The sequence below is a fragment of the Vigna angularis genome, chromosome 2 (genome assembly GCF_016808095.1).
Source record: "Vigna angularis cultivar LongXiaoDou No.4 chromosome 2, ASM1680809v1, whole genome shotgun sequence".
NCBI lineage: Eukaryota > Viridiplantae > Streptophyta > Magnoliopsida > Fabales > Fabaceae > Vigna > Vigna angularis.
This window is the reverse complement of record NC_068971.1, coordinates 2,965,024-2,978,558: the sequence shown is the minus strand read 5'-3', so window position 1 is coordinate 2,978,558 and position 13,535 is coordinate 2,965,024. Positions and strand designations below refer to the sequence as shown.

The 13,535-nt window shown below is 32.9% G+C and overlaps 3 protein-coding genes across 3 annotated transcripts; 2 read left to right on the top strand and 1 right to left on the bottom strand.

The window, feature by feature from the left end:
- The first annotated feature begins 4,376 nt into the window (after positions 1–4,376).
- Positions 4,377–5,131, top strand: LOC108327151 (probable receptor-like protein kinase At5g59700). The gene has a single exon (XM_017560886.2). The coding sequence runs from the start codon at positions 4,407–4,409 to the stop codon at positions 4,977–4,979; it is 573 nt and encodes a 190-aa protein (XP_017416375.1). The 5' UTR covers positions 4,377–4,406; the 3' UTR covers positions 4,980–5,131.
- A 2,446-nt stretch (positions 5,132–7,577) lies between these two features.
- LOC108326902 (receptor-like protein 7) lies at positions 7,578–10,669 on the top strand. Its single transcript, XM_017560505.2, has one exon. The coding sequence runs from the start codon at positions 7,597–7,599 to the stop codon at positions 10,450–10,452; it is 2,856 nt and encodes a 951-aa protein (XP_017415994.1). The 5' UTR covers positions 7,578–7,596; the 3' UTR covers positions 10,453–10,669.
- A 91-nt stretch (positions 10,670–10,760) lies between these two features.
- Positions 10,761–12,487, bottom strand: LOC108326903 (coumaroyl-CoA:anthocyanidin 3-O-glucoside-6''-O-coumaroyltransferase 1). Its single transcript, XM_017560506.2, has one exon. The coding sequence runs from the start codon at positions 12,378–12,380 to the stop codon at positions 10,977–10,979; it is 1,404 nt and encodes a 467-aa protein (XP_017415995.1). The 5' UTR covers positions 12,381–12,487; the 3' UTR covers positions 10,761–10,976.
- Positions 12,488–13,535: the final 1,048 nt, after the last annotated feature.

Sequence of the window (13,535 nt, the reverse complement as noted above, 5' to 3'; positions counted from 1 at the left end):
AAAGCTTGAAGGTAGAACCGGTTAGGAGATGAGGATGGCTGAGATTGAAAAAATTAAAAAAAAAACAAGTTACTACCTCGGTTACCTAAAAATCGAGACATAAAACCTACCATTTTTTACCTCGTCTGTATATGCCTCGGTTGTAGAACCGATGTCTAAAGCAAAAGTAACCGGTGTCATTTTCTCTTACTGCACTAGTGTTAATTCTTCTGTAAACTTGAATTACCAATTGATTTTTACTATTATCAACAAATATTTTCATCGTGATTTTCTAATGTGTCAATTTGTTAGAACATTTGTTTCTCTTATTTAACAATTTCACAATATAAAAGTTGTATAGTTCAATTAGTTTAAATAATAAAAAGTTATATATTCTGTTAGTATTACGCTTAAAAAACATCATATTTGGACTTTTTATTTCATGTATAATTTGGTATGTTTGTCAAATAGATAATAGAGACGTGATAAACTTTATAACATCAAGTTTATATATTCTTTATCATTAACTTGCAACTACTTTCTTAAGAATGGCATAGCCTTGAACAAAGGTTTTTTAAGAATGATATAACTTAGATTTGCCTAAAGCTTTGAAATTGACCAAAGATTTTGTTACAAATTATATAACTTTGATTTTCATAAACTTTAGAAGAATATGAAGTCCTTCAAAGGGTTCAATATTTTAAAGACTTAGGTTAGGGAGCTTAATCAATGAAAAATATCTTCACAAAGTAAGATTAACATAGAAAATGACTAAGAACGGCAAAACCAGCAAGAACGCAGGAAGCTTCAGACTAAACGCGCTTCAAGGAATATCCAAAACACTTTGCTAAAAGCCACGTGGGTGTGACACTTCACAAATACATCGATTTAACGTACAAAAGAAGTTTGGATTGGAGTTTATGAAGTTAGCATCACGATTAAGGCAAAGACTAGAAATAGGATTGCACCCATACTTCTTTTTCTTTACCTAAAACGCACGATATTGTCTCTGTTATCATTTCATTGGCTAGACATGTTCATTTTTAGTGAAAGTCAATGCACGTAGGGACAGAGAAAATGAATATAGAATGAAGACTTTTTCTAAAATGAGAAAATGAATACTATAGAATTTTTCCAAAATGCACGGTTGAAAGTATGAACAGTGAGATCTAACGAGAGAAAAGCAACTTGAGTCTACTCAAAATATATACTCTATGGGAACACAATCAGCGTCTTTGGAAAAGTGTTATGTTAACTAAAAATCATTTATAAGAATCAGTGATTGAAAATCAATTTAAGATTAATTTAATCATATCTAGTTTATTAACTAGTACTTCTTCAAATACTTCAAATAATGATAATTTGATAGTATTAACCACTCGTATCACTAAGAAAAATAGATTTTTTGTTTTTTTTTAATTATTTTTGTGATTTTTTTACTCAAAGAGACTTGACGCATGAACTAAAGAAATTAGATTTTTTTTAACAGAAAATAGAAAATAAATAAATAATTTATTAATTGACATAAAACATGTTATTAATGTTGATTGTAATCTTTTTAAAAATATCTAATTGAGTCAATTTTTTAAAAATTAAAACAAAAAAAAATTAAGTGTAAGACAGCTTGAAACTTTACCAAAAAACTGGGGACTAAGCTTATAATTAAGTCAATTAACAAATATACTATAAAGGCAATACTATGTTATGTAAAATGTTCTTTATTAAAAAAAAGTTCATTACTAAAAGTTATATTTTTTATATTGTTTGATGAAAAGAAAATTATTGTTTTTTATATTATGTCACGGTAATGCAATTCTTGATTTAATTCCATCTATTATTAACTAATATGGTATAAAGTTTATTTGAACCTTTATCTAGAATGTTACTTGATGAAAAATAAGTGTTTTTTTTTTAATTTACTATCATTGAAAATATAATATAATGTTATTTGAATGTTTCTTATTACTACAAAGTAATTTTGAACATGGACATAGATAGAGCACCTAAGTGATTTGGGATTTAGGGATAGACTCAATAACTTGGTCATTTTTAGCATCAGACTTAATGCAAATTGTATGTTAAATTGACTAAGGCATTAGCATTTTGATATATAAATTTAGAACTAGATGCTAAGGGATTAGGACTAGTATGTCTTGATGTGAATGTTTGAATGAAATAATGATATATTGTACAGAGTTTTATTTCATGAAACCCAATTCCAACAAAGTTTCTTTTAAATATAATTCCTTGCACACTGTTTCATAAAACATCAAAAAGAGTTTCTTGTGTTGTTTTGTGCATTTTGATGTCTAATTGAGTTATAAAAGAAGAATTGTCATGTATTGCACAAGTCCTTGAGAGAACAATACTCTAAACTTACTATATATTACTTAGAACGATTTAGTATACTTACCAAAAACGTTATCATTACTTTTCATTATCTTCCAACAACTTTTATGTCCTACCTAAGGTTTTGGGTTGTGTTTATCACTATATTTTAAGTAGACCCAAAGTTATTTTTATTCATATTCTTAAAATAAATAAATATATATATATATATATATATATATATTTATTTATTTATCGAGACACATAAATTTTTATATTTATTTAATATTATTCTTTTTTTATTTTTTATTTTCTCTTTTCTTAAAAATATATTTTTTTTCTTTTATAACTGTTTTGTTTTTATATTATATGTCAAATCACTAGTAAAACATTGGGTTTTTACAACGCACATTATGCCACGGTTCACTAGAAACCGCAGCATAATGGTGCGCGATGGCAGTTTTGTAAATAAATCGAAGGAATATGCCGCGGTTCAGAGGGGAACCGCGGCATATACGCCAGTCAACCATCCCCTTTGACGCCACGTCTGAAAAAAAAAATTAAATAACAGCGTATATGCCGCGGTTCTCTGGAAAACCGCGGCATATACCCCTGCCAATTTATTGCAGGGGCTGACTGAGTCAGAGAATTTCAGAAGTTACAGGGGTATATGCCGCGGTTCTCAGAGTAACCGCAACCTATTCTACTACCTGAAATAAATTTAAAATGAATTTGAAATATTTAGAGGAATATACCGCGGTTGCCCGCCGAACCGCGGCATATAGTTTAAAAATAATTTCAAAAATGTCATCTTATACCGCGGTTAAGTAGTGAACCGCGGTAGATTCCCCAGTCAGAGTTAAAAAATAAAACTTTGGAGGAATGTACCGCGGTTGCCCGCCGAACCGCGGCATATAGTTTAAAAATAATTTCAAAAATGCCATCTTATACCGCGGTTACGTAGTGAACCGCGGTAGATTCCCCAGTCAGAGTTAAAAAATAAAACTTTGGAACAGTATCGTCTTGTTCGCGCAGACGCTCGCTGGACTTCGAGTTTTCTTCTCCTGCCGACCACCCATCTCAGTTCCCTCGTTTCTTCACCGTTTAAACTCAAAATTGTTCGGTCATTTCCCATTTTTGACGATAAGAAACAGTTTTAGCCGATCAAAATCGTTTGAAACGCCTGTCATTCCTCTCCGCTGCCATTCCCCTTTGTTGCACCAAGCTTTTTCGCCACCCCTGTTCCAGGTATTTATGCCCTTTTGCATTCTTAACATGATTTCTTCATTAGTTTTTACATAATAACAATTGCTATAGTTTTGGTAATGTATGAAATTACTATAGTTTTGGTAACTTTAACAAATTTTGATTTTTTCCCAAATGTTGAATTCATATACACTAATTAATATGAATTGTCTTTATATGCAGGTCTGTTTTTGTGGTAGTGGATATCACAAAAACAGACTTGCAATTTTAAAAAACTGTAGGGGAATATGCCGCGGTTTTGGTTACAACCGCGACATATAGTGGACAAAATTTTTTTTTACAAAAAAAGGATTTAGGCAGCGGTTCCTTGGACAACCGCGGCATATTCCGCAACCTATATATCGCGGTCATAACCGCGGCCTAAAGTCTCTGACTTACTACCGCGGCTGAATATGCCGCGGTTCGTAAACCGCGACGTATAGTGAAAAATAACCGCGGTAAAAACCCCTCGCTGCACTAGTGAATCGTACCATTTCAACGGTACGTTTCGGGAAACATCTTGATTCTATCTTTATTTTGAAAAAAAAAGTTAGTTTGACACTACTTTTAATAATACATATTATTATTTTAAATTAAAAACATAATATAATTATAATCAAAATATTATTATTTAACTGCTTATAATTTCATTCCACGGATAAAAGTAGAATGTGACCCATTCAATTTGAAAAGTTAAATTTTGTAATGGGAAAATGTTCTTTTAACAACATGACTAGACATGTCCATTTTTAGTTTCTGAGGAATATTTAAGAGCTTAGATGAAGAGAGTGATGAGATGAATGTTTTTAGCAAGTGACAAGTAATTAAGCAAGCAAGCGTCACAAATTGGAACCATGCTTCCTAAATGTTTGGGTTTCTGCGGTCGGAAACAGTATCCAACCGTAATACAAGAGTTGTGCCATGAATTTTCTCTCTCTGATATTGAGAAATCGACAAACAACTTTGACCGTAAGAGAATAATTGCAATTTCAAGCTTTGGTGGTAAAGTATACGAAGGTTGCCTCCAACACCACGATGGTTCTCAATATTCAGTTGCAATAACGCGATTGAATGAAGATGATGAAGACATTGAAGGACGCGACTGGTTTGAGAAAGAAATAGAGTTGCTCTGTCAGTTTCGTCACCCTAATTGTGTGTCTCTTATAGGATTCTGCAACAACAAGAAAGAGAAGATTATTGTGCACGAGTACATGTCCAATGGATCTCTAGATCAACACATAGTACGAGGTGGGGATACAGAAGCACTTTCATGGAGGAAAAGGATAGAGATATGCATAGGAGTAGCTCGTGGACTACACTACCTTCACGCCGGACTCAAGCGCACCATTATTCACCGTGACGTTTGTCTCAGAAACATTCTTCTGGACAGCCACATGGAGCCAAAACTAGCATCTTTTAATCATTGAACTTAACACAAATTGTTTTGTTGAGTTACATATTGAAACTTATCAAAGGAATTTAGGTTCTTTTCATGTAAGGAATTAGGGTTTTTGACCAATTTGATGATGGAAGTTAATATTCAAATTCAAATTATTTGATCGAATATAATATTGTAAGAGCGATGTGTTCAAGTTATGTCTAATCTCAAAGTTTTACTCCTTTTCACAAACTCTCAATACTACAAGAATTTTAAGAATTATTGATAAATTTTATCTTTATAATTTAAATTATCAAGGATATATTTTTCGATAATAAATTCATTGGTAAAAATTGTCAATAAAATTTGTTTGTAAAATTTATTAGAAAATTAGAAGTTATATTACCCATATATATATATATATATATATATGATAACAAATCTGACTTTTCATTTCGTCCATAATTTATAATTTCAATTTTTGACGAATTCTTTTTTAGTAAATTTATCAATAAATTAAGTGACAAATTTTACACTAAGTGATCTTTTTATATATTAGTGCGAAGAAGAAGAAAATAATAGGACAAGGAGAAAGAAGAGGTGGAGGAGAAGGAGGAAGAGAAGGGCGAGTATGTCATGACAACAGAGGTGTAGTGACAACTTAATGGCGATGTGAAGGCACCACTGCAACAGGGACGTGCGACGACAATAATTGTTAGAGTTGGAGGAGGTAGAGAAAGTGGAAGAGAAAAATAAAGAAAATGAGGATGAGTCAAAATTGACAGTAGTCGACATAGTGGTGATGGCAACAACAATAGAAGTGCGACAAGGATGAAAGGAGGTAGAAAAAGATAAAAAAGATGAAGAAGAGAATAACAAGAAAAGGAGAAAGATGATTTTTACCAACAAACAGAATCTGTCAATAACTACCTATAAATATTTAGCGATAGATTTGTGATCATCAATAAATACCAACATGTTTCCTAATTCGCCAATAAAATTTATCAAAAACCACTTTATTGACATTTTTGTTGTTGATAATTCATGATAAACTTAAATTACTAATTGATTTTTACTGTTATCAACCAATTATTTCCATCAATAATATATTATTTCTTACGAGTCAACTTGTTAGAATATTTGTTTATCTTATTTAACAATTTCACAATAATTTGTTTATAAAAATTGTATAGTTCAATTAATTTAAATAATAAAAAAATATACATTTTGTTGCTATTATGCAAGTTTATTGAAATTTTTATTTCACTACTTGTATAATTTGGTATATTTGTCAAATAGACAGAGACGTGAGAAACTTTATGATATCAAGTTTATATATTTTTTATCATTGCAAATACTTTCTTAAGAATGGCATAGTCTTGAACAAAGCTATTTTACGAATAATATAACTTGGATTTTCCTAAAGTTTTGATATTGACCAAAGATTTTGTTACAAATTATATACTTTGATTTTCATAAAGTTTAGAAGAATATGAAGTCCTTCAAAAGAAGGGTTCAATATTTTAAAGACTTAGGTTAGGAGCTTAATCAATGAAAAATATCTTCACAAAGTAAGATTAACATAGGAAATGACTAAGAGATAAGATCATAAAGTCATGGTTGAATGGAAGTTAGACATAAAAGCATAGTGCCAGCAAATGATCATTTCCACGTACGACAGAACCAGCAAGAACGCAGGAAGCTTCAGACTAAACGCGCTTCAAGGAATATCCAAAACACTTGGCTAAAAGCCACGTGGGTGTGACACTTCACAAATACATCGATTCAACGTACAAAAGAAGTTTGGATTGGAGTTTATGAAGTTAGCGTCAGGATTAAGGCAAAGACTAGAAATAGGATTGCACCCATACTTCTTTTTCTTTACCTAAAACGCACGATGTTGTCTCTGTTATCATTTCATTGGCTAGACATGTTTATTTTTAGTGAAAGTCAATGCACGTAGGGACAGAGCAAGTAATGGGAGTGGCCAGCAATTAACTGTTCAATGTGATGTCTTTTGTTTCTGATCACCATTTTGTCTTCCCTTTCAAATTGAAACAATAAAAACACTTTAGCTTTTCAAACTGAATGGTCACTTTGTACCTTTTTCCGTGGAAAAAAAGATGAGAGAAAATGAATATAGAATGAAGACTTTTTCCAAAATGCAGGGTTGAAAGTATGAACAGTGAGATCTAACAAGAGAAAGCAACTTGAGTCTACTTAAAATATATACTCTATGGGAACATCTCTGACGTTTTTTTTCTGAAAACAATCTTGATACTTCTCCATTTAAGAATTGGAACTTATGTTTTATCAATCAAATCTCCATTTCAGATATGCTGAATGAAGTAAGGACGAGTTCAATGTAAACACATCACAGTAGCTTGAATTTAAGAGTGAAGCTTTTTGGATTGTAGATGATCAAGTTGGCTTCACGATTAACACAAAGACCAAACTAGACCGGCACCCATAATTTTCTTACTCAAAATGCACTACACAATTATGCTTGTCACTGTCATAACTAAACATTTTCAGTCTTGATAAAGGTCAATTCAAGTGACTAGATATTCTGCATACACAGTTGATACTTGAGTATAAAACCACTTGGTGCATCTGGCTTTTTATTTGCACATTTCAACCTACAAGTTATTGAAACATATAAAACAATGGGGTTTCGTTGGTCTCTTGCTCTGTCAATCCATTTTCTACTGCTTTATTCACTGTTTTCATTCTCTGTTACTAATTGTCGTCTTTCTGTTAATCATACAAAATGCCATGAAGATGAAAGCTACGCCTTGTTGAAATTTAAGGAAAGTTTTGTCATTAGTAAGTCTGCTTCTTATAATCCTTTCGGTTATTCTAAAATAGCTTCTTGGAATGCAACCATAGATTGCTGCTCATGGGATGGTATTCGATGTGATGAGCACACAGGTAATGTCATCAACATTGATCTTAGTAGCAGCCACATCTATGGTACAATGGATGCTAATAGCAGCCTCTTTCACCTCAAACACCTTCAAAGCCTTGATCTTTCTGATAATGACTTTAATCACTCTCGAATTCCATCAAGGATTGGTGAGCTTCGACAGTTAAGATATCTGAACCTTTCTGGAGCCAATTATTTTGGTCAAATTCCACAAGAAGTTTCACATTTGACCAAGTTGCTGTCTCTTGATCTGTGTAGTTTATTCTATTCACCGGATCCTGTCAATCTGTTGAGTTTCAACATATCCACTCTAAGAAGCTTAATTCAAAACTCATCTAATCTTGAAATTATTCGTCTTAACTATGTGTCGATTTCATCACCTGTACCTGATATATTCATAAATCTTACTTCTTTAAAACAACTCAGTCTTTACAGTTGTGAACTATATGGGGAATTTCCAATTGGAATATTTCATCTTCCAAGCTTGAGATCTCTGGATTTGGGAAATAATTATCACCTCAGTGGTAAACTTCCAAATTTTAATTCAAGTGCACAAATTACCATGTTGCAACTCACTTCCACAAGTTTCTATGGTACACTGCCTGCGTCCATTGGGAATCTTAAGTCTTTGAAATATTTACTAATTTCACAATGCAAATTTTTAGGTTTTATCCCTTCCACATTTGGGAACCTCACTGAGCTTACTTATCTAGATGTTGGATACAACAATTTCAAGGGTCATCTTTCTTCTTTATTGGTAAATCTCACCAAACTAAGCATGCTGAGAGCAGGTTTTAATGAATTTTCTACTGACACCATCTCATGGATTTGTAAGCTGCCAGGAATAACTGATTTAGAACTAGACTTTGTAAATATTGGCTTCGATAGTCCACTCTGTTCTGCAAATCTCACCCAGCTATCTGTACTATCCCTACGTTACACCAATTTAAGTGGACAATTTCCATCTTGGATAATGAACCTAACCAGCTTAGGTTACATGGATCTTTCAGGAAATAATCTTCAGGGTGAAATTCCAAACTCTCTCTTCAAACTTGAGAACCTAGAAACTCTTTGTCTGTCCAGTAACTTGTTGGAAGGAGAATTAGAGCTTAATAAGTTTCTAATGCTCAAAATGTTGTTTTTTGTTGAATTATCTTTGAACAAGTTGTCATTAATTAGTGGAAAAAATTCATTCAATGCGAGCCTTTCTCACATTCAATTGTTAGGTTTGGGTTCATGCAATTTGAAAGAGTTTCCAAAATTTCTCCAGAACTTGTCTGAGCTGTCATATCTTTACGTGTCAGACAATAATATCAATTCATTCCCCAGTTGGACCTGGGGGAAAACAAGTCTTCAGAGGTTATATGCTTCCTATAACTCATTGATAGGAAGTATATCTCCACTGATATGCAATTTGAAATCTCTTATGCATCTTGATTTATCATTCAACAACTTAAGTGGCATGGTTCCCTCGTGTTTGGGAAGTTCTATGCAATCTCTGCAGACATTGGTGCTCAAAGGAAACAAATTGTCTGGCCCCATTCCTCAAAGATATATGGTGGCAAGCAGTTTGAGAATGATAGATCTAAGCAATAACAATCTGCACGGTCAACTGCCAACAGAATTGGTAAAGTGTAGAATGTTAGAGGTTATTGATTTCAGCCATAACCAAATTAATGATTCGTTTCCATGCTGGTTGGGCACTCTTCCGGAGCTGAAAGTTGGAGCTTTAGGTCATAATCATTTGTATGGATCTATAAGGTGCCCTGCAACGTTCTCATTTCCCAAACTGCACATCATTGATCTTTCTCACAATCAGTTCTCTGGAAACTTTCCTTGGGAAACAATCCAGAATTGGAAATCCATGATGGCTTCCAACGAGAGTAGATTGCAGTATGAGCTTCATTCAAACATCACGTTGTCGGGAAGGGTCAGTTGGTGGAGTGATGGTTATAGTTATTCGCTGACAATGTTTAACAAAGGGAGTGTCTTGGTTTATCAAAATCTCCAGGAGCTTTACTACTTGATAGCCATTGATCTTTCAAGCAATAAATTCTCTGGGGAAATTCCTCTTGTTATGGGAGACTTAACTGGACTTGTTTTCCTCAACTTCTCCAACAACATGCTTAGTGGCAGCATTCCTTCTTCCTTAGGAAAGCTTTCATACCTTGAAGCATTGGACCTTTCTTTCAATAGATTATCAGGGAACATTCCCCTACAGTTGGAAGAACTGACTTATCTCTCATACTTGAATGTGTCCTTTAACAACCTCTCAGGACACATACCACAACATAATCAGTTTGCTACGTTCCAAAATAGTTCATTTATGGGTAACCAAGGACTGTGCGGGAGTCCATTATCCAAGAAATGTGAGAATGATGCAGGGTCACCGTTTATTCCACATTCTACATCTGATGATGATGATGATAAAGATTCAGGATTTTTTGTTGGATTTAACTGGAAAGTGGTTCTGATTGGGTATGGTGGTGGACTTCTTGCGGGATTGGCACTGGGATGGACTTTCAGTCAAGAAGTACTTGAATGGCTTAAGACTGTTCATTTGAGTTTTTATTTTTTCTTAAAGGGATGGTTTTGAGCTCAGTCATAATATATAGGAAAGTGGAATTTACTGTACAACTTTTTCTTTTTAGGTACTTCTGAGTGTAGACTTTATTTCCCTTCGGATGTTGTGATTTTCACACTCTCTTGTTAACAAGAGTGTTTTGATTGTACTTTTACTTTTGGAATTATTAGTTAATGTAATTAGGAAAGACAACGATTACAGCAAATCAGGAGACTAACACTACCTATATGTAAATAATCTGGACCATCAAGTAAAGACACAATTAGAATTTTCCTTATATTTTCTTTGAATCAACGTAAGATTTTTATGTATGAATAACTGCCACTAGACCGAAAGTATATTTGATACAGACAATCATAAAAGGTGTTACAAATACATTATAGCTATGCTTGGTGCCATGTTCAATAACCTTGTCCCATAGAGAACAATAACATGACTATTGGAGAAGATTAATCTATGAACATGTGCTTGTTGTAATATAAAGAGACATAAACCTTCGGGCTTAATTCATATGATATGAATATGAATGAAATTTTTCAGTCAAGAACGCTAATTTCTGTGAGATGCTCTTCCAGAATGGTACTGAATTTCTTCATTTGACTCTTTTCAAGTGCTAACCCAACTTCAATTCGACCTTCTTTGTCTCTACAGTCAGAAAGGGAAATTGATCCAGAATTATCTACATGAACCACTTCACTCTTCTCGGGCTTTCCCCACCCGAAGTCAGTTTCATACACTTTAAGACTTGGAAACCCTGCAATTATTGTCATGTGCTTCCCCAACGTGGCAAATTCAGTAAAATTAGACATCAATGTTTCAGCCCCTTCAAATGTTCCTCGCTGCAAATGTCTAACCTCACTACCAATAGCAATGGCTGCCTCCAAAATACCATTTTCTCCAACAAGCTTGCTCCTCTTGACTTCAGCATTGCCACAAACCAAACAATTTCCAAAGTATTCCAACGGAATGGAAAATTCAGGACGATTACGACAATCTGCCATAAAGGCCAAGATGTAGGACTCATCATTATTGAAAAGTACAGTACCAGCTTTAATCTCTTCTGATTTCACCTTACAAAACCAAATCAAAGAACATGTCACCACAAAGGTTGTTATGTGTGGCAGTTCTAGATCATGGCTTTTGCATTTAATGGAGACCCATTTCTTGAGTTTCTCAACATGATCATGACTCAAGACAAACGTGTGACGCACCATGTCAGTAGGAACATCACGTATTTCGCCCTTGGACTCTACATTCTCTGGTAAAAAGTTCAACAGTTCCTGCAAGAAAATGTGCTTAAGACCTTTCGGGTCTTGAATGATATCCCTATTGTGCAATGGTATAGCAAGGGAAGCCAAAGTCAAGTCTCCATTGAACTTACAAACAGAGGCCCAGAATTTCATGAAGTGATGAAAAGATTTTCCATCAGCAGCCACGTGTCTGAAAGTGATGCATATGGCGAAGGCAGAATGGGGCATAACAGTGACCTGAATGGACATGAGAGGGATCAAAAAGGTGCCATCTTCTAAGGTTTGTGGTGGGGGCAAGACAGGAACAAAAGGGTGCAAAGCTGTGACATCTTTTGGGGAATCAGAGACAAAGGTGTTGAAATCTGCTGATGACTCAGCTACTGTGAAGGAGAGAGAATTAGATTGTGTGTAGAGGATGTGAGGTTGGTTTGGCTTTGGAGGGAAGAGAAGGTTGGAAGAGAAAGGGAAGAAGTGTTGGAGAGTGAGGGAAAGAGAGTTCTTGAGAGTTGGAAGGAGAGTTTGGAGGAAATGTTGGGTGGAATAAGGGAAGTTAAAGAAGAAGATACGTTTGAGAGGTGGACAACATAGCCATGGAAGATCGAAGAAAGTAAGAGGGATAGAGGTTGAAGGAACAGAACCTGGTGGAGGACGAACTTCACACTGTTCTATCACCTTCACTGTGTCAGCCATGGACTACAGGGTTGAACTTCGATTTGAATGTGTGAATTTACAGATAGACAAGAACAAAGATAAGAATGACAGACACTGTCCAATGAAACAAACAGGTTGAGTAATCCAATTTACAATTGAATCTTAATTCGCTAACTCAGTTTCTGACAGCTGATGTCAACTATTGTTTTTTAATTAGCATTAAATGAAATAAATTATTAACCAATTGTCTTAATTTAATTTTTTTAAATAATGAATAAAATAAATGTAAGAAATCATAATACTTCTTCCTTTGTTCCTCATGCTAAGGTATTCTTTTGAATTTTTCTAGTCTTTTTTTTTATGAAATTCTTCTTTTATTGTCTTCTATATTGATAATTTTTTTATTAAAAGACTAGTTACTTTCTTGATTCATAAATAATAAATATTATAAATTATTTTTTCTCTTACAAAAACTTCAGAAATAAAAAATTTAATTTTAAGAATTAAAACTGTACTAGTATTATTTTTTTTTTTCATACTTACCTACTTAGAGAATTTTTTAAAACAAAATAATAATTTAATATTATTAACTAATTAACCAACTTTATTAAAAGTGTGAATTAGTCATCAATTTTACACATTTCCGAGTAAAAAGAGTATATGTCGATTATAATAATTGTTGCTTATTATATTATTTTAACATTACAATATATAAACTAATAATAACAAAAATTTCAAAAAATAGTTCTTGAAAGGGCGAGTCTTCATTTGTTTTTACATTCTATCTTCTTAACCACTATTCATAATTTTATATTATTTAGTTCTCTTTTTCTAATGCATGGTATTACTTATCATAATTATAGACGTCAAACACCAATTTTTCGGATAAAGAATACAAACATTATTTAAGATCTTTTCATTAACTAGTACCCTAGTACTATAATTATAAATTTTATTTTATATCAAATTTATAATTGAGAATAAATACATACATACATATATATATATATAATATTTTTTAATTTAAATTATTAATAAATAAATATTTTACAGACATAAATTATATTATGAAAAAATATTCAACAATTTATACTATTAACAATTTCTGTGAAATATTAAAGTTTAATTTAAAAACGAAAAGAAAAGCTATGAATTAAAATGGATAAAAGTTAGTAGTAAAGTAATCATTTTAAA

What these genes read in the sequence shown, in the direction of transcription:
- LOC108326903 (XM_017560506.2), bottom strand. Translation starts at nt 12,380, where the DNA reads ATGGCTGACACAGTGAAGGTGATAGAACAGTGTGAAGTTCGTCCTCCA.
- LOC108327151 (XM_017560886.2), top strand. Translation starts at nt 4,407, where the DNA reads ATGCTTCCTAAATGTTTGGGTTTCTGCGGTCGGAAACAGTATCCAACC.
- LOC108326902 (XM_017560505.2), top strand. Translation starts at nt 7,597, where the DNA reads ATGGGGTTTCGTTGGTCTCTTGCTCTGTCAATCCATTTTCTACTGCTT.